Source organism: Rhodnius prolixus, unplaced genomic scaffold (genome assembly GCF_049639745.1).
Source record: "Rhodnius prolixus isolate KJV_2025 unplaced genomic scaffold, Rpr scaffold_1, whole genome shotgun sequence".
Classification (NCBI taxonomy): domain Eukaryota; kingdom Metazoa; phylum Arthropoda; class Insecta; order Hemiptera; family Reduviidae; genus Rhodnius; species Rhodnius prolixus.
Window position 1 is genome coordinate 10,561,430 of NW_027411581.1, and position 21,716 is coordinate 10,583,145.

At 31.2% G+C, this 21,716-nt stretch overlaps 3 protein-coding genes and 1 long non-coding RNA gene across 10 annotated transcripts in view; 2 read left to right on the forward strand and 2 right to left on the reverse strand.

The window, feature by feature from the left end:
- The window catches only part of RSG7 (Regulator of G-protein signaling 7), a 15,830-nt gene extending 13,493 nt beyond the window's left edge, over positions 1-2,337 (reverse strand). Inside the window, exons 1-6 of one of the 5 annotated variants that reach the window (XM_074112392.1) lie at positions 2,185-2,337; positions 1,708-1,776; positions 1,499-1,606; positions 831-966; positions 657-753; positions 534-584 (exon numbers count right to left, since the gene is read on the reverse strand). In XM_074112392.1, coding sequence (XP_073968493.1) covers positions 534-584; positions 657-753; positions 831-956 — 274 coding nt within the window. In that variant the 5' untranslated portion in view covers positions 957-966; positions 1,499-1,606; positions 1,708-1,776; positions 2,185-2,337. Of the gene's footprint in view, positions 1-533; positions 585-656; positions 782-830; positions 993-1,494; positions 1,607-1,707; positions 1,777-2,184 lie in introns of all 5 variants that reach the window. The other 4 variants (XM_074112374.1, XM_074112384.1, XM_074112400.1 and 1 more) reach the window with 4 other exon arrangements.
- Positions 2,286-5,547, forward strand: LOC141446304 (uncharacterized). Its single transcript, XR_012453621.1, has 2 exons — positions 2,286-2,433; positions 2,730-5,547. It is a non-coding gene; the product is annotated as an uncharacterized lncRNA (long non-coding RNA).
- On the reverse strand, positions 4,573-9,321 carry Unc50 (Unc50 RNA binding protein). Its single transcript, XM_074112683.1, has 7 exons — positions 9,179-9,321; positions 8,951-9,102; positions 7,665-7,730; positions 7,465-7,585; positions 7,252-7,391; positions 7,078-7,179; positions 4,573-5,633 (listed from the first exon to the last, which is right to left on the reverse strand). Exons 1-7 carry the CDS (start codon positions 9,268-9,270, stop codon positions 5,497-5,499), a joined length of 810 nt encoding a protein of 269 aa, XP_073968784.1. The 5' UTR covers positions 9,271-9,321; the 3' UTR covers positions 4,573-5,496.
- Positions 5,599-18,243, forward strand: LOC141446065 (E3 ubiquitin-protein ligase PHF7-like). Of its 3 annotated transcripts, none has more exons than XM_074112454.1 (13): positions 5,599-5,749; positions 9,979-10,081; positions 10,200-10,335; positions 10,866-11,011; positions 11,093-11,194; positions 11,585-11,709; positions 12,056-12,236; positions 13,294-13,397; positions 13,483-13,596; positions 15,054-15,184; positions 16,866-16,923; positions 16,998-17,076; positions 17,523-18,243. In XM_074112454.1, the coding sequence occupies exons 4-13, from the start codon at positions 10,880-10,882 to the stop codon at positions 17,757-17,759; spliced, it is 1,263 nt and encodes a 420-aa protein (XP_073968555.1). In that variant the 5' UTR covers positions 5,599-5,749; positions 9,979-10,081; positions 10,200-10,335; positions 10,866-10,879; the 3' UTR covers positions 17,760-18,243. The 3 variants fall into 3 exon arrangements, with proteins under 3 accessions (XP_073968555.1, XP_073968561.1, XP_073968558.1); XM_074112460.1 differs by having other exon boundaries at positions 10,200-10,310; XM_074112457.1 differs by lacking the exon at positions 5,599-5,749 and adding an exon at positions 9,672-9,810.
- Positions 18,244-21,716: the final 3,473 nt, after the last annotated feature.

Consider the following 21,716-nt stretch of genomic DNA (forward strand, 5'->3'; position numbering starts at 1 on the left):
TATTATTTTAAAAACAGTTCCTAACCCCAATATCTTTTTTTCACCTCTTGACTTTTTCTTTGGAAGGTTTGTCTTGAAATAAGAATATCAGGTCTTTATTTCATAATTATTGTCAAACATTTCAGTATAGAAGCGTGCCTTGTTCAGCAGCTTCGATGCACTAGTTTGTAGGTTTGACAATTGATGAACAATTTTTCAAGACCTATAACCAACTACCAAAAAATTCGAGATAAGATATTAAAAAGAATCTAGAAAGCAAATCGATTCGATATGGATTCAAATAAAAGAATACGAAATGCGCGTTCATTTTGGAAAGTCCTACACTTATTTTGAGGGATACGATAACTAATTATTTTCCAGTTCTTGTAAGAACTATGACTTTTGAAAAAAAAAAAAAATTGTTAAGTAACGTCACTGAAAAAGAATTATTCTAAAAATTTTGCCACTGTTATTGCGGTCTAAAGAATCTGATCTTTAGAATATCCAAATCCGACTATCTTTAACTTTTATACTAACAAGGAATAAAAGGTTACCTTGGTCTTCCACATCCAAATTTTTCATCATCCAAAGTATAAGATCTGAGCCTGAAAATAATAAAAATAATATTTTTTGCCAGTAAATAATTAGGATATTAAAAGTGAATGAAATGAACATACCTGTGAACACTGAAGGAATTTTAGTCATGAAACTTTTTACAGTCCTCACTGGAACTCCTGAAGTTTCATCTTGCATTTTCTCTATAATGGCTTCCATCTTAATAAAAATGACATTACTTTTAATACTGAAAATAATTCACATAATTATATTTGGGAGTTCTTATCGAAGTTTACCTTGGCATAGACTAGGTGGTTAGGTGAATCTTCGTGACTAGGGATACTAGATGACTGGTTGTTGGCCTGCTGACTTTCAGCGCCTTTCCTCCGCCCACCACCTCTCTCTGAACTCATTGTTACCATAGCCTCACAACTTCATCCAATACGCAAAAAAATAATCTTTTAAACATATTAAATTTGACTACTTTCAAACCGTGGGGTCTACTGTTGACTGAAATAATTTTTCTTTGGTATCAAAAAGTTAAGTTGATTGCCTCCGGCGCCATGAGCACTTGCTGCAGCAATATTTTTATAAACGATAAGGGTTCTTTTTTAGTAAATTCTAAACACCCATTGTACGATCAACACAATACCCTCAGGAAACGAAATAAACATGTATAGATGCATTACCTTTATAATGTATGAAAATAAACTTAAATTTTGAGTATATTACATTTAAATAGATACTAAATAAATACTTGAAGATGTTTCATACTTCTGAGTATGTTTGTGAAAAAAGTTTGAATGTGGGTTCGCTAAAACCAAATAGTTGCACACGTAAACTAACTTTGCACGCCCTTTCGAGTATCATGAGTGTGTTGCAGATGTAATATGTATTTTAGCAGGCTTAGAAATCCTAAGAAACAATTCTTCATAAACATTTGACAAAAATTTAGCATACCTACTGTACAAAAAACAGTGGAACCTCTGTTTACAATGAAATTCAGAAATCCAACGTACATTTTTTTAAGTATTTTCAAATGATTTTAACCAAGTAATAAACTTAGAGTTCCCTAAAACAAATCATGAATAAAAATAAACTGCTGTAGTTACAAAATTAGTAATTAATCTTGTAATCATCTTTGAAACGGAGGACAGAAAAAATATTTCTTACCTAAATCCATTTCTTCTAATAGCACTTCCTTACAGGGAAAACAGGTAGCTGGATTTATAGAATGTTATCCTTAAAAACAGATTTTTTAAAAAATCATTCATTTGTAAAAAAAGTGTAGGAAAGAGAAAAAAATTTAGTAATAAAAAGGCACGCAAATAGAGAACAATACGCTATCTTAGCAATGTGAAGATATCAATCAATTTCATTTAACACCTAAATACAATTAAATTAAAGAGACTGATTAGTGCAACAATATTAGTGTAAAAAACTAAGTTATACGTTTATTTCTCTTCTTTTAGGGGGTAAAAAATGAATACAATCTTTCACAAAATCTAAACGGTAGACTTACCAATTCATTGAAAAAAAACAATATTTTTACATTTTATTGTAGGCTCAAATAGTGGATGCAAATAATTACATATTACTTCAGAAATATTAATTTTTCTATAAAATAAACTATTCAGAATGAGTAATTACCTGGATTTTAATGTAAAAAGTGGTTATTCACAGAGAGTTATAAACAAACAGCACAAAGTTATATTATCAGCTGTAATCAGCGACCAATTGCTACAAAGTGCTGAGGGGTGGTTTGTAAACCCTGGCAACGGAAAAGGTTATCCAAGAAAAAACTGAGCTGAATTGGGTTGATCATTGACTCTAGTCATTAAATAATTTTTAAAAGTTACATGGAGCTTCAAGTTGTAACTGTATATTTACTTTTAATAGGTAATATTTTAATTTAGATTTAATTTGTTGCTTGTTAAAGACAAATTTTGAGATTGTATACGGAAAAATTCTCTACTCTTATTTCCTGATTTTATCAGATTTTTTAAATAAATAATTAAAGGTGGCCCTCTCAAAGATAGCAAGCGTATAATTTTTTAATAGTTGAAATCTTCAACTCTCTTCGTTTATTATTTAACGATGATCAAAAGCGCGTCATGCGCAACTAGGTTTCTGCTTTATTGAAAACTGTGAGATGTAATGAAGTCTACCGCCATTTCTCTTATTCTTTCTTTCAGATATTGATCTTGATAAGGTCCTCATCCATATCACAATCCGATTCTGTACTTGATCAAAACTCCAATCACAACAAGTGTATTTTAGTATTAAGTATACTCATGAAAAGTTTTAATTTTGAAAGACTTTTAGATAATATCATGCTTTCTTTATTATATCTCAATGTCTAGAAAAATGCCAAGAAATATGAATCGCTGAGAAACTGGAAGGTAGTGTAAGAGTTAATATGTAATATGCACATTATACATTCGGAAGAACCTACCCCTTATTCTACCGATCTCTAAAGGTCTTAAAAACAATTTTCCTGCACAAATTATTCAAATTAACGTCATTGAAATACATGTACGATATATACATACATACATGTGTACGAACTTGAGAGACAATCGTCGAGGCATTCAGTTAGCTTAAAGAAGTGGTTGAGACAGCATTAGCCCAGAACAGAAATGTAAATCTTTAGAACATTTAATTTGGAATAAACTTGTTGAATGCATAATGAAATTGACTAGCAGACGTAAAGGTACTTTTACTGGACTGCCATGCTTGTATAGAATAATTAAAAAATGTAAATAAATTAATATTTCGTGTAATACCTCCACAGAGTCATATTCAAAGAGCAAGGTAAGGGAAGGGATTAGCTATGAGGTTAGCATACAGGACTTCCACGCGGAGGTCCCGGGTTCGAATCCAGCAGCTGACCCTTAGATTTTCTCTTCCTAGGAGCTTCTTACAGCTCACTGTCCGGTGATGGACAGTGTTGTCTGTAACGAGAGAACACTGTCCGGAGGCCGGCAGTGCACTGGAAAAAGCTCCGGGCGCTAATGACCTCAGCTGTTGATGCGCCAAAAAAAAAAAGCAAGGTTTTTTAAACAAACAATTCGTCTTAAACGGGGCTGGACAGCAAGTGGGCTGCATGTATCTGTATCCCGCGAGATTCATCCTAATTTTGCAAAATTCGGTTATTTTGGGAATATTTTCATTTTTAGTGTAGTGTTTGTGACAAATACATCTAATACTGCTTCTGTTTCATTACGTTGTTTCGGTTTTTATATGTATTTATGATTTTTTGTAGTAGTCCAATCTAATAGATGTACATACATATAATTTTATAAGCGGCCTGCAGGCTTATAATGAATTTCCAAAGTGGCCCACAAGATCATTTGGCTTGGCCACCCCTGGTCTAAAAACGACTCACATGGAAAAACCAACTTGACGTTTGATATTTTATTCTAGCCTTTCAGTTGCTAATTTCTAAACCCCTTGCACAAGCGGCTCATGTAGAAAATTCCATTAAGATGGTTAAGGAGTAAATTGTTATTTTATAAAAGCCACTTGTAATTTTCTGATTAATTTTTTTTTCGGCCCCTAAGTTTGGCCTAACAGCCAAAAACGTGTCAATTTATTTTTGACCTTGAATAACCAGTAAAAATTTGGACAAAATTGGAATGCACTAACCGGGCACACCTCAAGAGAGGGGCACTTTACAGATAAGCTCCTCTATCCTGAGATTAAATAAAAGAACAAAAATATGAAAACTTTGCGAATAAAAGTAAGCGTTAATGGCTAAACGTAGTTTAAGAAAATAAAAATTGTTCCAACCTTTTGAAAGAAAGTCGTGGAAAACAGCAATTTGTCTGAAAAACTCGGATAAAAAAGGCAACTAGTACTTTAGAGCAGATGTTTGATTTTCTTTTATTTTTGACAGTTGTTAAAAATTAGTACTTATGATCTTATTTGCAACGTTCTGATAAAATAGAAGAGGAGGTTCTGAACCGACGTAATACTGAACTTCACCCTACTGTTCCATTAAAATTTATGATTCTACAAATCGTTTGGCATTAAAAGCAATATATATTTAATATAATCCGGTTTATAAAAAAAATCTTCAGAACTGCTTTAAATATTTAAAGTAATTCTTGAAAAATTCTCTGCTCAGAAAAGAACGCGAAATATCTCCCAAGCTTCAACAAGCACAAATGTTTGGTACATTTGTTATTATGAAAATAATATCTGAAATTGGCTTCAGCTCCTGGCTTAGCTCTCTGATTCTTACAGATTTTACATCTCACGAACAAGAACTAAGCGAGAAAGGTCGAGCTTGTTTCTACTATCAAGGTCTGCAAAACGAAGGCTCCAGGCTGGTCCATGCTTAGACCCGATACGATAGAATTTTCAGTAGAATTTACGAACTTCCATTTAAGTTTGAAAAGGTCAATATGGGGGTTGCAAAATTTTATGAATGCGTATTATTAACAGCGGTAGATTTGTAATAAGGGACTGAGTTTGTCGAATATTTCTTCAATATATACATTTTTTTCATTAACTAGTTCCCCTATTTTTTATTAACTACTTTCTAAAAAAAAAAACAAAAAACCTTAAGTCAAGTATTACAATGGTTTGGGAATTCCATACATTTTTCTACTCCTATAAAATCTATTTTACCAGAACACATACACACGCTCTAAGCAACATATATTCCGCACATACTACTTTTTTATACTATACATAGATGTAGTCATTAAATGTCCTGAACTGTTACATTTTAAATATTTGGTTCATATAAAGTATTATACACATTTTAATTTTTTATTGTATTGAAAAGTTTGTTTTGTAAGTTTAGGTCTTAAATAGTATAAAATATTTCGATACGTTGGCATTTATACATCATTTATTTATTGCCGTACTTGAGATATTAAAAAAAAGTACCAATTCTTACATAATTACAATTCTTATTATACACAATTTAAATAAATTTATATTCGATGTGAATTACATCACTCTATACATGTAAAAATTCATTACTGATTCAGTAACATTCCACCGAAATATTAACGATAATATGAAAGCAAAAATTATTAAAAATATTGGCATTAGAAACAGCTGAGTTTTATGTAATATCTGCAAACCTAAACAAGAAAAGTAAATTAATGAAGAAAAACAATAATTTAATGGAATATTACAAAAATTTATACATTACTCTATAATGTGCTATGCGCATTCTGATGACAAAGATAAATTTCAGGTTCGTACTTTATTTTGGGAATTAAACGTATGTAAATAAAATAGATAGAAAACGCGTTAATGAAAAGACTGAAGTAATTCAAATATTTCTATATTTAGGTAAAGCGAATGCTCCAATTTAGTAAAACAATCACGAAAATAATTTAAGAAAATTGTTAATTACGGTTACGATTGTCAGAGATAGATAGATAAATAATAAGTATAAACAATAAATACAAACAAGAAGGGCCAATGAAAAATACATTATAACCTTCATATCAATGGTATGCGGAGAGCTTAAGATGTGGTTAGAAAATGCAGGAAAAACCTGCAGCTAGTGTAGGAAGTTAGAGAAGGATATATTTCATTCTTTTGTGTCTGTAGGGAAGGAGTTACACTGACGATTTTGGATATAGGAGTGTACCTTGGATAATGGATGTAGTTTCATGGCGGAGTCAATTTTAGTACGTCGAGAAGTACTAAATAAGTATTTTATTAATCGAGAGAGAGAAATGTTTTCTGTGTTGTCTGGAGTTTCTTGATGTTACTACTACAAGCCAGGCTCCAGGAGTAGAGAAAGATCGGCCTCATAACCAGGTTGTAAAGGAGGATTGTTGGGCACAATCATTTTCGAGTCATGTGAGAGTAAAGGAAATAGTCGAGTAGTCAGTTTATCTGAGTTTACTTTGTCGAGAACATGTGTAGTGAAAGTGAGTTTGTTGTCCAACGTTAAGCCAAGGTTCTTGACTTGGTTAGACCACGGGATCAGAGAAATGTTATATATAATTTGTCAGTTAAGAAAAGGTCTGCGTTTAGTAACGAGTATGGCGTCAGTCTTGTCACGGTTTATTTTAATTTTCCACTTGTTGTAGTATTTAGTTAGTTTGTCTGTTACAAGAGTAAGTCTGTTGGTGATGATGTCGATTCTCCAAGATGATGTGTATAAAGTCATGAGGGACATACTACCCAAAATACTGCATTTGTACAAAAAAATTTTAAACTTAGAAAACTTTTGTAGACTAGTGAAAGTATGAAAATAAAGTTTCCTAAAGCATGAAAGTCAAATAAGACTTCGAAAACATGAATGTGTAGAAAATGAAAAAATAGGTATTTGAAATCCTGGACAGTACCTAGGTTTGAAAGTATCCTTCGAGCCATGCTTCTTTAGAATTTTCTTATTTAGAGTTTAGTACATGTCAAAGATGTCAATAAAAAAAAACTGAGTGAGTTAAACTTTCAGAAGAAATTGTGAAACCGGTCAGAATCAAGATAAATCTTAATATGGCGGTCAAAATCAGAAATATATGTATATGTTTACTCAATATTAAGAATATGTTGAAGTATACTCACTTCCATATCCAAGGAATGTTATATATATGTAATATGTGAAGGATATGAACCATAAAGAATTTCCAAGCAACCTAGATATAAACCAATCTTGACTGATAAATACTGAAAGAAAAAATTAAAACATCGTCATAATATGCAAATTATTACCCACTAGAAGTTCTAAACGTAACTAACCATTATAAAAAAACAGCTGTACAACATGTAGAATTATTAATGGAGGAAAAAATGCATTTAGATGCACATCAAATGCATAACCCCATTCAACGTCTTGACCCCTACAAGACGGTTTTATTAAGTATCGATTACTTACAAACCTGAAAAGAAAAGTAAATTTATAATATGACTAAAATTTAATGCAGTTTTAACATGAAATTTACTATAACATACCATAGAATTGTCGCAACACATAGTCCTACAAATATACAATCGACAAACAGTATGTATAGAAGAAATTTAATGAAAGCACTGGCACTTAGTCCTAATACAAATATGAATCCTATCGAAGAAACTAAAAATAAAATATTTATTGAATAAATAACCATACAATCTTACTATAAACATTTCAATTTAACTTACCAAATACTTACTAACGAGCCACATGAGCAAGAGTACAAAAAACGCAGGGTCATCTCTTGCAAACTGTGATTTCATTTCTAAACATAATAAAATTATAAAATAAAATACAAAGAATCCACAAGGAAAAAAAAGTGAATTTATTCTAGTAAATCTGAAAGAAATATATTGTGATTCTTAAATCCGCATATTGGAGGTGATTTTTTTTTGTGGTATTAAAGAAAAAAAATCTTTACAAGTACAATCAAGGGCCTGCAAGATACTATTTCAATTGTCACATTTACTTATATACATACGTACAACCACTTGGTAATCATTGACAGCTCTCAAAATTTGATACCCCACAAAAATTAAATTTAAAAAAAAGAAGGCACATTTTTTCAAGCAATACATGTTTAATTATCAACAAAAATTAATTAACATTTAGCCATTAGCGTCCTAATAAAATAGAAGCAATATACAAAAGCAAGTTTTTTTAATTTTTGAAGATGAAGTTTACTTTCCCTTATAACCAGCAAGGAATTTAAGTTTTTAATGATCGAAAAAAGATCTGTGTGTTGTAAACTTATCTCAAAGACGAAAAATTTAGAAGGTTCAATCTTGATATTCTGACTAAAAGTCATCATGGAGCCCGACAATAAATAAGCGTTTAGACAAAACCAACCTGATGTGCCACTTTACTAAAAACATTTTTAAGGTTTTATCGGAATCTCTAAAACGAATTTTTTAAAAACTTCATGTGCTCATACTTCTACAATTTTGATTCGAAATATTTCTCCAGAATATCCATCTTAGGGAAATTGTGGGAAAGAGGATGGGGTTGATGAAATGTAAACATGCGGCCTCATTCACAGTGCATAAATAATAGAAATTATAATATATGTTCAATTCGAAATTTGAAGAAATCGTTTGAATAAAATTCAATCGTTGAATAAATTTTGTAGATTTCAACATTGTTTAATTTGTTTTTCTAAAATTTTGTTTTAAGAAAATTTTACCGAAGGATACTTGTGAATATTTACCCCGGATTGAGGGTTTGGTTAGAGAAGAAACGTTTTGTTCGAAACAAAAATAAATCGGGAAAATTCCAGATTTTTTCAACAGCAAATTATTTTGAAAAATAAATAATTATTCTCACTCTGACAAAAATTTTGAGATTCACTAGAATATAAATAATTTAGAGAAAGGGGGGAATGGGATGCCAGTTACCAGTTCACTCCTATCATTCTACAACATATTAGTATCAATGACTTTAATATTACCATTGTTGTTAAAATAAGTAATTCATCACGATACATACGCTTACGGTATTGAAAATTTCTATATACTTTTTGAGGAGATATAAATAAGTAAGTCATCTGCCAAAATGCAAATTCAAAATCCATTTGATCAAATTTCAGTAGCCTTCGTAAATATCTATATCTTTTAACGGCTGCGGACATACATGTTTGCCTAAAAAATAAAATTGAATTTTTATAACTAAACTAGTAAAAATAACTTATACGGAAAAAATCTTTCAAATATTAACCTATGTGTAGCAGGAGTAGGTAATGTGAAAGATTGTGATACAGATGAATCCTTTCTGTAACTTTTGGCTTTACTTTTGTCTGTGGCACTCATTATTGAAAACACATTATGTTCATTACCTAATAAATTTGATATTCAAAAAAGAAAAGGTTGCTACAAATAACAAAACAAATAGGTAGCCTTAAATAACCTTCACTACATAAACAATATAACAAGTGGAAAGTGGAGATTTTTGGGTTATGGTTGTCTTTCGTCGTGGTGTTAAGAATAGCTAACATTTTTGTTGTCTGGAATTCTGCTCATCGGCTGCAATCTACGATATATGATTTTACAAAGGGGGCTAAAATTGTAGATAGGCTGCAAGTTCAGCCAATACAAACAATTTACATTTCGCAAAGAAAAAAATCTTTAAAGGATCTTACAATGAAATTACTTATATACCCATACAGTTGATGGAATAAAAATTAATTTATGTATCAATGCAATAATATTTTCCGTAAATCTTCAACTTAAGTATTTCACTAGGTCTTTCTTTTTACCTCATTTCTCGTGAAGAATCATGAAATATGTAGCTTCTTCAACCAATTTCATTATGTGCTAATACACTATAAATTTATTCAACATTAAATAAAAGTACGTATGCACACATTTTTTAAAAAATATTTGCAATTGCAACACTTAATACTCTTATGTTGGAGCAACAATGCTGCCTTGTAAAATATAGATTAAATATCCTTTATATTTTTAGAACTTATGTTGATAATGACTACTAATTTTTGAGATTTACTTTTTTATTTTCAGATTTGTAAAATTCAACGTAACGTCTTTCTGTTTTCATTGAATATTGAATTCAAAGTTAAGATTCTGCGTCAGTAGCTGTAGATGATTACCAACTTTAAATCAGGTATGAATATTTTGAAAGATTCCAGCCTAAAAAAATCTAAAACTTCAAAAATAAATTTCATTTTTATTTACAGTTTAATAATAGAATTTCACTCTTTTTTTTTTCATGGAATATGAAGTGTGAGAAATTGTTGCAAGCTTGTTTTGAGTATTTGGCTCCAAGACACTACGGTTACAAGTTTCAAGAGTTAAGTATAAGTATTAACGGTCTTGGATGTGATTAAATTTAGGTGTGTAAATTAAATTCATCAGAATGTAAGATATTTCTTATAGTTAATAAATTTATAGTTATTATGTAAATAATCAGAAAGTTATCTGATTCATTTTAAGAAAGTACTTTTTTGAAAATATACTTCTTTTAGTGTTTTTCGAAAATTTTTCAATAATAAAAAGATAATCAATGCATTTTTATAATAAACAAGGAAGAAGTACTAGAGGGTTAATAAAAATTTAATTTACAGTATATTTTGAATAGCCAGTGTACCGAAACATTCCAAATTAGATTACGTATCTGCTAGAATGCAAGAACCACTACATTGTTTGCCCATTGTTACAAGTTACTTCTTGTTTTTTTAAAATTAATTTAACTATGATCTATAATTTAAAACAAAGAACTTTTGAAAGATCACTTTTTCGTAAAATATAAATTTACGAGTTTGTACTAATACTCTAAAATTAATCTAATGTTTCATTAATTTGCTTTCTTAGGAAATATTTAATGCCCAAACCATTATTTTTGCTATTGATAGTATTCCTGTTAATGATAAAAATTTTCTGGTGTTTAGAATTGGAGTCAGTGATGGTGTATACCAAATTAGAATCTTTTCCAAAGGGCAAAACTTGCAGTTTCTGTAATACCAGAATTGTAGATACACTTACTCTTGGTGAAATTTACAAAACCTCAGATATTACTGTTCACTATTTTTGCCTGGTACGTCAATTAGATTTGTTATTTAATTAATATAAAATGCAATTGTTATGTGCTGTTTTTAACTACTTCTTTTCTAAACAGTTACTAGCGTCTAAAGGTGTACAGAGAGGAACGGATCGGCAGGGTCTTTTGGGATTTTTACTGTATGATATCAAGAAAGAAATTAATAGAGGTAGCAGAATTGTAAGTAAAATTATTTGTATTATACTATTTGTTTTTCTTAAAATTTAAATGAGTTGACTATAAAGGGAATAAATATAGTTGGTTTCCGTAACTGTATTTGTTAAGCTTATTTTCGTTTTCAATTCCAATCTATTTCTGATATTCATCTTTTTCGGTGAGAATCAATTCATCAAATTGGTTTGGAGGCTTTGACTTCAACTTTCTAAGTTTCTTTTCTATACTATGTGATTTAATCACTGAAAATGAATTCATAGTGGTTATAAGACATTTGAAAAGGTAGGGCTGATTTTTTTTCTCTCTCTCAAATTATTGGAGTTTAAGGCATGTAGAAATCTCTGTAGCAGAGAAACATTTATTTAATTTTAAAGAAGTATTTTTTTTGTTTTTTAGAAATGCACTTACTGTAAAAGAAAAGGTGCTACTGTTGTATGTGCTAAAAGGAAATGTAATTATAATTTTCATTTACCTTGTGGATTAAAGGAAAATTCTTCCCATTTTTTTTGCAATGAATTCAAGTAAGTATAGTATTTTCACTTTCTACGAACCTATGACAGTATTGGACATATGTATTAGTGCATTTTTTTCTATTTTTTAAATATTCTTTTGCTCATAAGTTACTATAAGTATCGCACAATTATTACACATTATTATTACACTGTTGAGGACTTTGTTGCCTATAAATGAGAATGCAGAGCATTAGTCCGTTTGCAAATTATCGCACATGTTGGCGCGCCAAAAAAACTTGTTTTTATTTAAAAAGTAGAATAAAATTTAAAAACTATTTGAAATACAAGAATAACAACTTTTATCAAAACATAGCTAATAATTTTAAGCCGATATCATTCAATTGTATTTTTGCAGGTCATTTTGCGTTAAACATCGCCCGAAAAACAGTTTGCCTGTTTCCTTCAAGAAAAGTATTATTGAAAATGAAGCGGTTTGCATTCTGTGTTTCACTCCAGTTAACTTACAAGACATGTATAACTTGATATGGCCTCCTTGTTGTAAGCCGCCTTCTTTACAACATAAACAATGTGTGCAGGTACGGAGTGATTTACTTTCTTTGTACAATATATTTTTGGTTATTAGTAATCACTAGCCATGATCTCATCTGCCTTGCGGTGTAAAGATCTTGTTTCGTCTAATCTGTATTATTTCCGAGATGTAGAGGTTAGCCAACAGTCTGCTACTTTTAATAAATGGTTATCTCCTTTAGTCTTGTGCATCTTCAGGGATGTAAAAGTAATTGAACTCCGACTTTTTGAGATGGCCATGACCCATTCATGTTAATGCCTTGTTGATCGTTCACATTGATGTACTAGTAAATTAAGGTGAAAATTTATGTTCAAATCTGTTGCCAATGCATCAAGAGTTATTATCAAAAGTTAGAGTAGCCATTTATTTTTCATGCGAGAAGGTACTAGTTGACAGTTGCGATCAAATAAAGTGACACCTAAAGCATCATTACTACCGGTGTGTCATAACGCCCATAAAATGCAAATATTAATACCCTTGCACTCTAATGTAGGGGAAAGATATAAAGTCCTCTATGTTTTATAGCATATAGCATATATATATATTCTATATTATTGAATAACTAGCGATAATTATTTTGAAAATCCGAAAACCTAACAAAAAAAAAAAGGAATTGTGCGAAAATGCTTGATATCCATCTCTTTTGAGGCGCAACGGTAGCCGAGCGGTTAGAAGCGAGATCTGTAAAGCTAATATGTATTGTGGTACTGGGTTCGATTCCCAGTCTTGGGCCTTGGATTTTATTTAATGGTTAATAAAAGAAATTTACAGTACATATGTTTGCTAGTCACCTCCGTCCACGACACCTAATTGGTAGTTGGACGTAAGCCCGCCTGAAAAAATAGGCAATTACTTTACATTGTCTCTTTTACTGCAATAAAAGAAAATATAAAGAGGATTTTTATGTTTTTAGGAATGGACGCTTATTTTTAGAGCTGGTAAAGAAAGAATTTTTAAAATATTGTTACTATTCATAAATAACTGAAATAGAATGTCCACCGTAATTGGTAAAAAATATTCTGTCAAAATATGTGTATTGGTTTATATTTTATTTATTATTTTAGAAAATGGCCTATACTGCAGGCTATTACTTCAAATGTCCCTTCTGTGCCAACATAAAGAAATTTAATAAGTATGTCCGGGAATCAGGCATTTATATTCCTGAGCAGTGAGTATAATTTCATGTACACATTACTTTTGAATATTTGTTATAAATTCTATCTTTATCGTGTAAAAATTATCCTTATTCTTAGAGAAGCTTCATGGGAGAGAGAACCGCGGGCTTTCAGTGATTACAGAGTACAGTTGAAATGTATTGCTGAACCTTGTATCTGTCCAAAAGGCAGCCAGTATTGTCGAAACAGCTCGTAAGCATTTATTATTACTTTTTTTAAAATTATATTCACAATTGAAATGCAACATAATACAAAAAAAAAAACGAAAAAGGTGTGAAGAAAGTGCTCATTGATTGAAAACCCATTTTACTCGGTAAGAGTATTGAAACCCAAGGTGTTGTCTTTTTTCCGTGAAAAACTAACCCATGAATACCCATAGAAAACCTTGAATAAAAAACCATGGTCTGATTTTTCTCACGATTAACGAATTTCATTCGTTACCGTGTCCGCTGTTACCTTCCGTTCGTAGACAACTGCGTCTGAATCGTCATAGCCTAGTCTGAATCAGTCCTAACAGGCTGCTGTTTGGCAAAATAGAAACCACTTGCTCTTGCAGACGGCGTTTTAGCAGAAATTCCTTTCGATGGTGCACGCACAATCATCGAGATATAAAGTAACTTGATTTTTAACCAAGGGAAAAGAAAGTGATTAAGTTAGTGGTTAGCGTAAACTGTATTTCAACCTGGAGTACATGTTGAGCCATGGAAAAAAATCAACACTTTTTTCTCAACCTGCATTTAATTTGTTGTTTCAGAAATAACAATTAGCTGTGAGTGCCCGAAGTATTTATAGCTGTCCTCTTCTTCAAAGCATGGAAACAGTTTCTCTATTCAGTTGCTTTTTCCTTTTAACTCCTTTGAATTTGGCATCTCACTGACAACACCACTCACTATGCATGCCAAAACTTTGAGAATGGCGCCACTGTTGAAAAACTTACTGTAGGCTATGGAATTGGATTTCATTAGTCGTGTGGAACTTGTATTGTTACTATTGCAGATGTGAATAATTGGGACTTATTAATTCATTATTATTTTTCTTTCTTGCTTTCTTTCTTTTTGTAATAAGGCGCGTCAAGATCTGAGGCTATTAGCGCCCAGAGCATTTTTTCAGCGCTCCTCTCTAGTTACAGACAGCACTGTCCATTACCGGACAATGTGAGCTGTAAGAAACTTATTATTATAAGAAGCTTATTATAATTCTTATTATTATTATTACTATTATTCTTATTATTATTAGTATTATTATTATATTAGTATGAGTATTTTTTTTTGCGCATTAACAGCTGAGGTTATTAGCGCCCGGAGCTTTTTCCAGTGCACTGCCGGCCTCCGGACAGTGTTCTCTCGTTACAGACAACACTGTCCACCACCGGACAGTGAGCTGTAAGAAGCTCCTAGGAAGAGAAAATCTAAGGGTCAGCTGCTGGATTCGAAGCCGGGACCTCCGCGTGGGAGTCCAGTATGCTAACCTCATAGCTAATCCCTTCCCTGAATTCCATTCTGAATACCAAAAAAAAAAAAATTGTCAATGAGATTTAAAATAATAATGATAATAATAACAATAATATAAAGTATGAGTATTATTAATATTATTAGTACTATTATTATTATTATCATCTAACATCATCATAAATATTTGTTTTGTGGCAGAAAATGGAATTTGAAAAGTTGTAACTCATGTGGTGGAAATGCTATACATTTTGGTTGCTTTAAAAAACTGAGGCAAACTTCAGCGCATACAATTTATTGGCAGTGTCCTGACTGTACTCCTTCTAGTGAAGGTAAGTTTTTTTCAGAGATCTTAGGTATTTAACAACAAAAAGTTTATAGCTTTGAATTGGTAATTGAATATGACAAGGTATATTAATATTTTATTTAACTGCATTACAAATGATTCGCTATAAAAATAAATAGATCAACTGAAACTTTTAATATTTATTATTCTTATTTTTGTTTTAATCATTTTCGCTTACATGTGGCAACAAGGATTCCTCGGCGTGATCATGAAAATTTCTCTTCAATTGTTTAATTTAGTTTCATAGTTAATAATCACCTAAATCTCTGGAAACGGTCAGCCTGAATGACTCTAGCATGCGTGTGAAGTTGGCTGTTCTTTGTCGTATGTGCGCTGTAAATTCTCAGAATATCTTTCTATACGCAAGAAATATGTGTTATCTGCCAGAATAGCGTTAACGTCTCTGAGTTCCGATTTGAGCACTTGGGAAAGCTTCTTAGTGAAAATTCATGCCAAAAAATTCATTTGATTTTCTGATAATCCTCCCATGAAGCTTGCTGAATCCCAAGGTATTTTTAGGTTCCTCTGTGGTCCATAGGCTCAATGTTACCCTTGTACTTCCGTTTGAAGTTCTTGAAAGTTCTGCCTTTCCTTTCCTGGCGGTTAATGCCCTGCCCAAAAGCCAACTTGATATCAGTGGTAAAGACCTGTACCACTCTAATTAATTATTGCAGTTTCTTAGAAAACAAAGAGTATAGTCTTACATTGTTTCCTGTGAAGCAGATGTGATGAGAGAGAAATTAAAGATGACGCCTCTAATTAAAAATTCATGCTCAGCTCGCTTTAATACATATGAAAAGGGGTTCATTAATGAGCAAAGCAATAGGTGCAAACAAGGCGTGCGAATCTCCTTGGATCCTTAAACTGGATTGGATCCCTTCTAAAATGTCTATCAACATTAGATCTCACTCATTAGAACTGGTGGAATTAAACTGTTTTGGAAAATTACTCTTAGATGATGTAACTCATTCTGAGCATTTTGGGATTCCTGAATACAAAAGCAGTGAACAAGGTTAGGTCCGTTTCATTGTTGTTGACATTATTGTGGACGCACTATCATGTAAATTAACTATACAATTTATTGTCTCCATTTTATATGAACGTGCCTGAGGTTTGCTTGAGTGGTCCCACCGCGGACCTCGTGAGAAACATGTCAGTAGTGTCATCCTGAGCTAAAGGTGGAGTGTGAGTGAATTTTGTGTCAGCAGTATTCTCGGTTATGCCTGGTAACAGGCCGCCTGTTATGTTTATCTCTTTTGAAGAGTAAATTTATATGTATTAATAGGTAAAAAATAAAAGGAACTATTATACTAAATTTAATGTTGCAAACCATATTTAGCCTCATAACAAGGTGAATAATTGTTCAACATAGAAGTTATTGTCATTGTCAAATTGGTAATCTTTTAATATTAGATGTTCATACTATTTGGTAAATGAAATTCACAGGCTATTTGTTACTGTTCTGAATGTTCTACTGTTTAAATCGATGTTTATAAGTTCAACCTACCTGGTTTTAGAATTAATCGCAATTAAGTTTGTATTAATAAATACATTTTATTCCACAGACATTAAATTTACTGCGTTTATAATTGCTATCAATAAAATACTGAAATTTAAAAGAATGAGTTTATTCTTTTAGAGTTTTTTTGACTTTTTTTTTCTTAAAGTTGCAGATGACCCTTCTTCGAATGAAGTTGATTTTTCAACATATGCACCCTCTAACTGGTAAGAAGATTTTTATAAGATTTTTATTTTTAAAATTTTGAATCTTCAAAAATAATATTTTTTATTATTTACAGTAATAATGCCGATATTACCTATTTATCAGCTGAGAGTGCTGCTGCAGTGAAAGAAGAAAATGAGAAGAATAAGATTGTAGTAAGTCTAATTACCTTATTTATATAATTATAATTATAGTTTTGGTACCAAGATTCCATATTTAACAATGTAAGACCCTCATTTTTAAAAACAAAACAAAAAATCCTTAATTAACACTATTTTTTAAATTAGAAGGAATATCTCCATTTATCAGTTTTCTTACATATATATTTTCTGAAATTTTGAGGTGCGGTTGTTTTATTTATTCGACTTTACAAAAAGAGAGATAGTTTTTCAATTAAAAATCTGAGTCTAAAAATTTATTCCACGTTCGATATTCCTGTTAAATGGTTTAACCAAGAACGCAAATTATCAGTCATGTTGAATTTACTAAGAAAGTTGTCGTAAGGCCGGCCACCTTTAACTACGTACTGACAACTTGAAAAAACTAGAAATCTAGGGTTGTTTTCTTTTAGTTAATTGAAAGTTGTCATTTATTTTTACAGGTTGGAATGAATCCGTTACATGAGAGAGGAAAATTTGTTTCTCCTTTAAACAGGCACAAAGTCAGTGATAAAAAATTAGTATTATTTGTTGATAGTCAATTTTTAAATGAGGCTGTTAAAGATGTTTCTAATGTTGTTGAAATTATTGTAAACAATAAACGATGCATAGTGTCTTTAAATAACTTGAATAACGATAAAGTAATTGATGAACGATCATGTAAAAATGAGATGAGGTAAAAGAAAATCTGTAGTTAGTTTATCCAAACTTGTAAATAAGAAGAACTAGATCGATAAAATTAAATTAACATTTTTGTACAATACCTTAGTAATAGAAAGAGCATCGAACCGCATGATTTACAACTTATTAACTGACAAAAGTAGCAACAAATGTTTTAAATTGTGAAAATTTCAGAAGCGATAATTTATTTTAACATACTTTATCAGAGTGTCACTTGCAGTTTAAAAACAGAAAATGAATATATAATTTAAAAGTGCACTTTATAAAACAAAATAAAAGATCAATTTTGCATGTTTTTATTTATGGTTATTTTCAAGAAATTAAAGAAGTAACGTTAAGATTACAGAAATAATTTTACACTTTTGTCTTATTTTCAAGAAATTCAGAATTCTAGTGTAATAGATAAATCTTCAAGTGGTCATCAGAGTTGTATGAAAACGTGATGTACAAATCATTTGTTAAAGAAAAAATCTGTTGCGAATATTCGTTGAATTTCTTCTAATACTATTTTCCATATCCTTTCTTCTACATCTAAATATTTAAATAAAATTGTTAATAACATTATTCAATTTTTTAACCGTGCCATTGAAATATAACTTAAAGGAAAGCGTACCCCAATCCCACCCCTGAAATGATGTTTTGCGAAAAGATGATTGAAGTAAAATATGTGTATGTAGCATACATATGTACGAAGTTTACATCATACCCTACGAGTCATTTTCGAGAGAATCTTAAAAAATGTCAAAACCTTTGAGAAAAGTGATAACGGATTGCTGATTCATACCACCTGAAACCTTTGCCACGCATTCCATTACCTACTAGGAATCAAAGTAGTTGAAATAAATTATAGAAACCGTTATGGAAAAAATTCTTTACTTGTAAGAAGAAATACAAATTTATTTTTTACTTGTAAGATGTAAGAATTCAGTCCAGTAATGTGGAAGTAAAAAAAGGCCTAAGTTATTAGTTTAGCACAATGTTGTAATGATAATTTTGGTCACATGCTATATTTTTAAACGTGTTTTAAAACATTTTGACTTTCTTATTAGAAGATTTTGAACAGTTCATAAAAAAGGAAAGAAAAGATATTTGGAAAATTGTTGCCAATTTGATTAATTTTTCTCTAAGGTTTTCGACCTGAGATCTAGCTTTCCTTCAGAGCTGTGAGAATTGTCAGATTCTTGAGTTTTACATCATTTAAATTGACATAGGGTGAAGGGACCAGTAATTGACTGCTTAAGAAAAAATTCGAGTTTAAGATAGAATAACTTCCGTTATTTTGGCTCCAGGTGTAGGTTGTAAAATTGTACCGCTCCAGTAGGATGTATTTTATTTTATTAATATTTTAAAAGCAGTAAATTCGATCTTTATGTCAACCAAAAATGATTTTTTTTGGAAGTATGTCAGTGACCCAGTAATTGACATACCGAATTTTCGGTGGAACCAGTGTTTGACATGGGGTGGGACCAGTAATTGACATACAAATACATTCATGAAACGACATAAGGTATGCATTCAAAATCACTTTTAAATCTAAATAAATCACCTAAATCACTTTTTCAATTGGATTTATAACAAAAATCGGTCTTATTCATAATTAATTACAATCAGTTTTTAAATAGGCAAACCTAAATAATCTAATATTTTTTCAACCTTACCCTTTTTTATGCAGCTTTTGACGATCAACCCTTACACAACTGTACTACCGGTAACATCACAAAGTCACCAACTCTCCACGTATGTTTGATTTCGCACCTGGTACTTCTCTTGAGGGAGCTTCATTTTTCCTCTGGCCGTTTTCTTTGATGGAATTCTATGGTTTAGCCATTTCCTCCCTTTCTTCTTTGTCATGTGGCTAGGACCCAAAACTGAGGGAGAATGAGAGATTTTCCAACTCTGTTACGTGGGCGTCGTTTTTATTAGTCACGTAGGCCTCGGAAGCTGTTCGGCGATCACGACTATTCCAGTTTGTTGTTCATACATTGTTGTTCTCTACAGAATAATCATTCTGCATGCCCTCTTGAAATAAGGCGTACATTTGCTAATTCATTAATTTAAACATATTTTGTTGGAAGTTTTACTATTTATTTTATGTTGCCGATATTTTTTATCAATGATTTTATTTTACAATGTATTGAATTTTTAATTATAATAAAATTTACCAACCTATCTTATCATTTTCCCAGGAAGTCAATCACTGGTCTCAAACAAAAAAGCTGTAGGACTAGTAATTGACATACATGTCAATTACTGGGCAGATTGCCGTTTCAAGGACCAGTGATTGACAGCCCCATTTTAATCCTCAATGCTTCTTATAATTAAAAAAAAAACTACATAAATGAAATCTACAAGTAATACTAATTATAACAGAACATTGATTACCACACGAATATATGAACAAATAAACGAAAAATAAGAAAAAAGGAAAATTATTTTCTTATCAATCCTCCTTAGCAACGGCTTGTTTTTTCCTTGATTTTGAACTTTTAACACAAATAACCTTCCACTGATACCAAGGAACCTTCCAATAATTAATATTTTGCTGGAACTGCTGCCCAAAGGCTTCTCAATAACGAAATTGAAAGAATCACCACTAAAAACGGCTCATATCCCTTATAATACCAGTTTATTTCTGGTATGTCAATTACTGGTGCCCAGTCAATTACTGGTCCCTTCACCCTATATAGCTTTATGTTAGAAATAAATTTTAATGTTATAATTTATTAACTAATATAAAAAGTGTGATGTCAATTCAGTCTCAGTTTTTTGCCCTGAAGTTCTGAAGATGCCCTTACAATTGCTAGGCTGAACGCTGGGCAAAAAAAGGCTGAAACTTTTAAAAACGTCTCTTCCTATTTGGATAAATCCATCACCAAAAAAATTATAATACTCTACATATTTCACGTGCTTATGTACAATGAGAAGTTTATAGAAAGATTAAACATTAACTGGCAAAATACTCTCAATTTAGAAATAAAAATAAAATTTAATAAAAATGTGCTAAAGAAGTTTAACCAAAACATTAATAAACAAGTGATGCAAAGAAAGGTATGGTAGTTTAATTTTGGGATCTTTTAACAAAAATTTCGGTTTATCGAGCCTGCAGTAAACGTAGCATTTTTAATTTATAAATTGACTGCCCAAATTTTAGAATGAAACAGGTCCACCTCATAAATGTATATTAAAATTAATGTTTGAAGTGTTCTATCCAACGATCTTGCAGAAAAGGTATAAGGGATTTTGCTTGCCATTGCTGTTTATTTCATTATTTGCTAACTCGCTCTGATATAAATGAATAAAAAGTAGGAATTCAGTTTCAATTTTTCAAGACATTCTTCTAATCAGTTCAGAATCATGAACCATATCTTTATGGCTGCCAGTACTTATTGCTTCCAAATCAAACTAAATCCTCTTCGAATCGTTCACATTTTATCCTAAAGAAACTTATTCATTAATCTGTATCTAGCCTTCACACACACCAACAGTTCCTAATGACAACACCTGGTTCTTCAAGCGTTGTAAGGAGAGCAAAATAATTATCCCAAGTATTAAGGAGAGAAACGATGTTCTCTTATTTGCAACAGGCAATCTAAAAAATTGATTCATACTAAGATTTTAATGTTTCAGACTTGAAGTTATTAATTTATTGCCAAGCAGTTAGTTCAGAGCTCTACAAACACTATTAAAAGACCAACGTATGCTAAACCCAAATAGAACTGTTTTCTTCAGAACTGACATCTCACAACCAATTTTTTCCCAGTTTACTGTAGTCTAGCTTTCGATTCTGTTTCTCTTAACATCTTTTGATCGACGCGCTCCCTTATCTGATGACTGTTTATTGGGTCTCTCTTTCTTTTTGCTTTTCCAATTCAGGATAAGGGCCAATTTTCTTTCTCCAATTAAAAGAGCGCTATCTCAATTTTTTGCCTTCCTCGTTTTGCATCATATTATTTACG

Coding starts and splice junctions, on each gene's coding strand:
- Unc50 (XM_074112683.1), bottom strand. CDS start 9,270: ATGAGTGCCACAGACAAAAGTAAAGCCAAAAGTTACAGAAAGGATTCA. Junction 7,392..7,464: donor TGTGTTGCGACAATTCTATG/GTATGTTATAGT, acceptor TTTTCTTTTCAG/GTTTGTAAGTAATCGATACT. Junction 5,634..7,077: donor AACATTCCTTGGATATGGAA/GTGAGTATACTT, acceptor TTTCTTGTTTAG/GTTTGCAGATATTACATAAA.
- LOC141446065 (XM_074112454.1), top strand. CDS start 10,880: ATGGTGTATACCAAATTAGAATCTTTTCCAAAGGGCAAAACTTGCAGT. Junction 11,012..11,092: donor CTGTTCACTATTTTTGCCTG/GTACGTCAATTA, acceptor TTTTCTAAACAG/TTACTAGCGTCTAAAGGTGT. Junction 11,710..12,055: donor TTTTTTTGCAATGAATTCAA/GTAAGTATAGTA, acceptor GTATTTTTGCAG/GTCATTTTGCGTTAAACATC.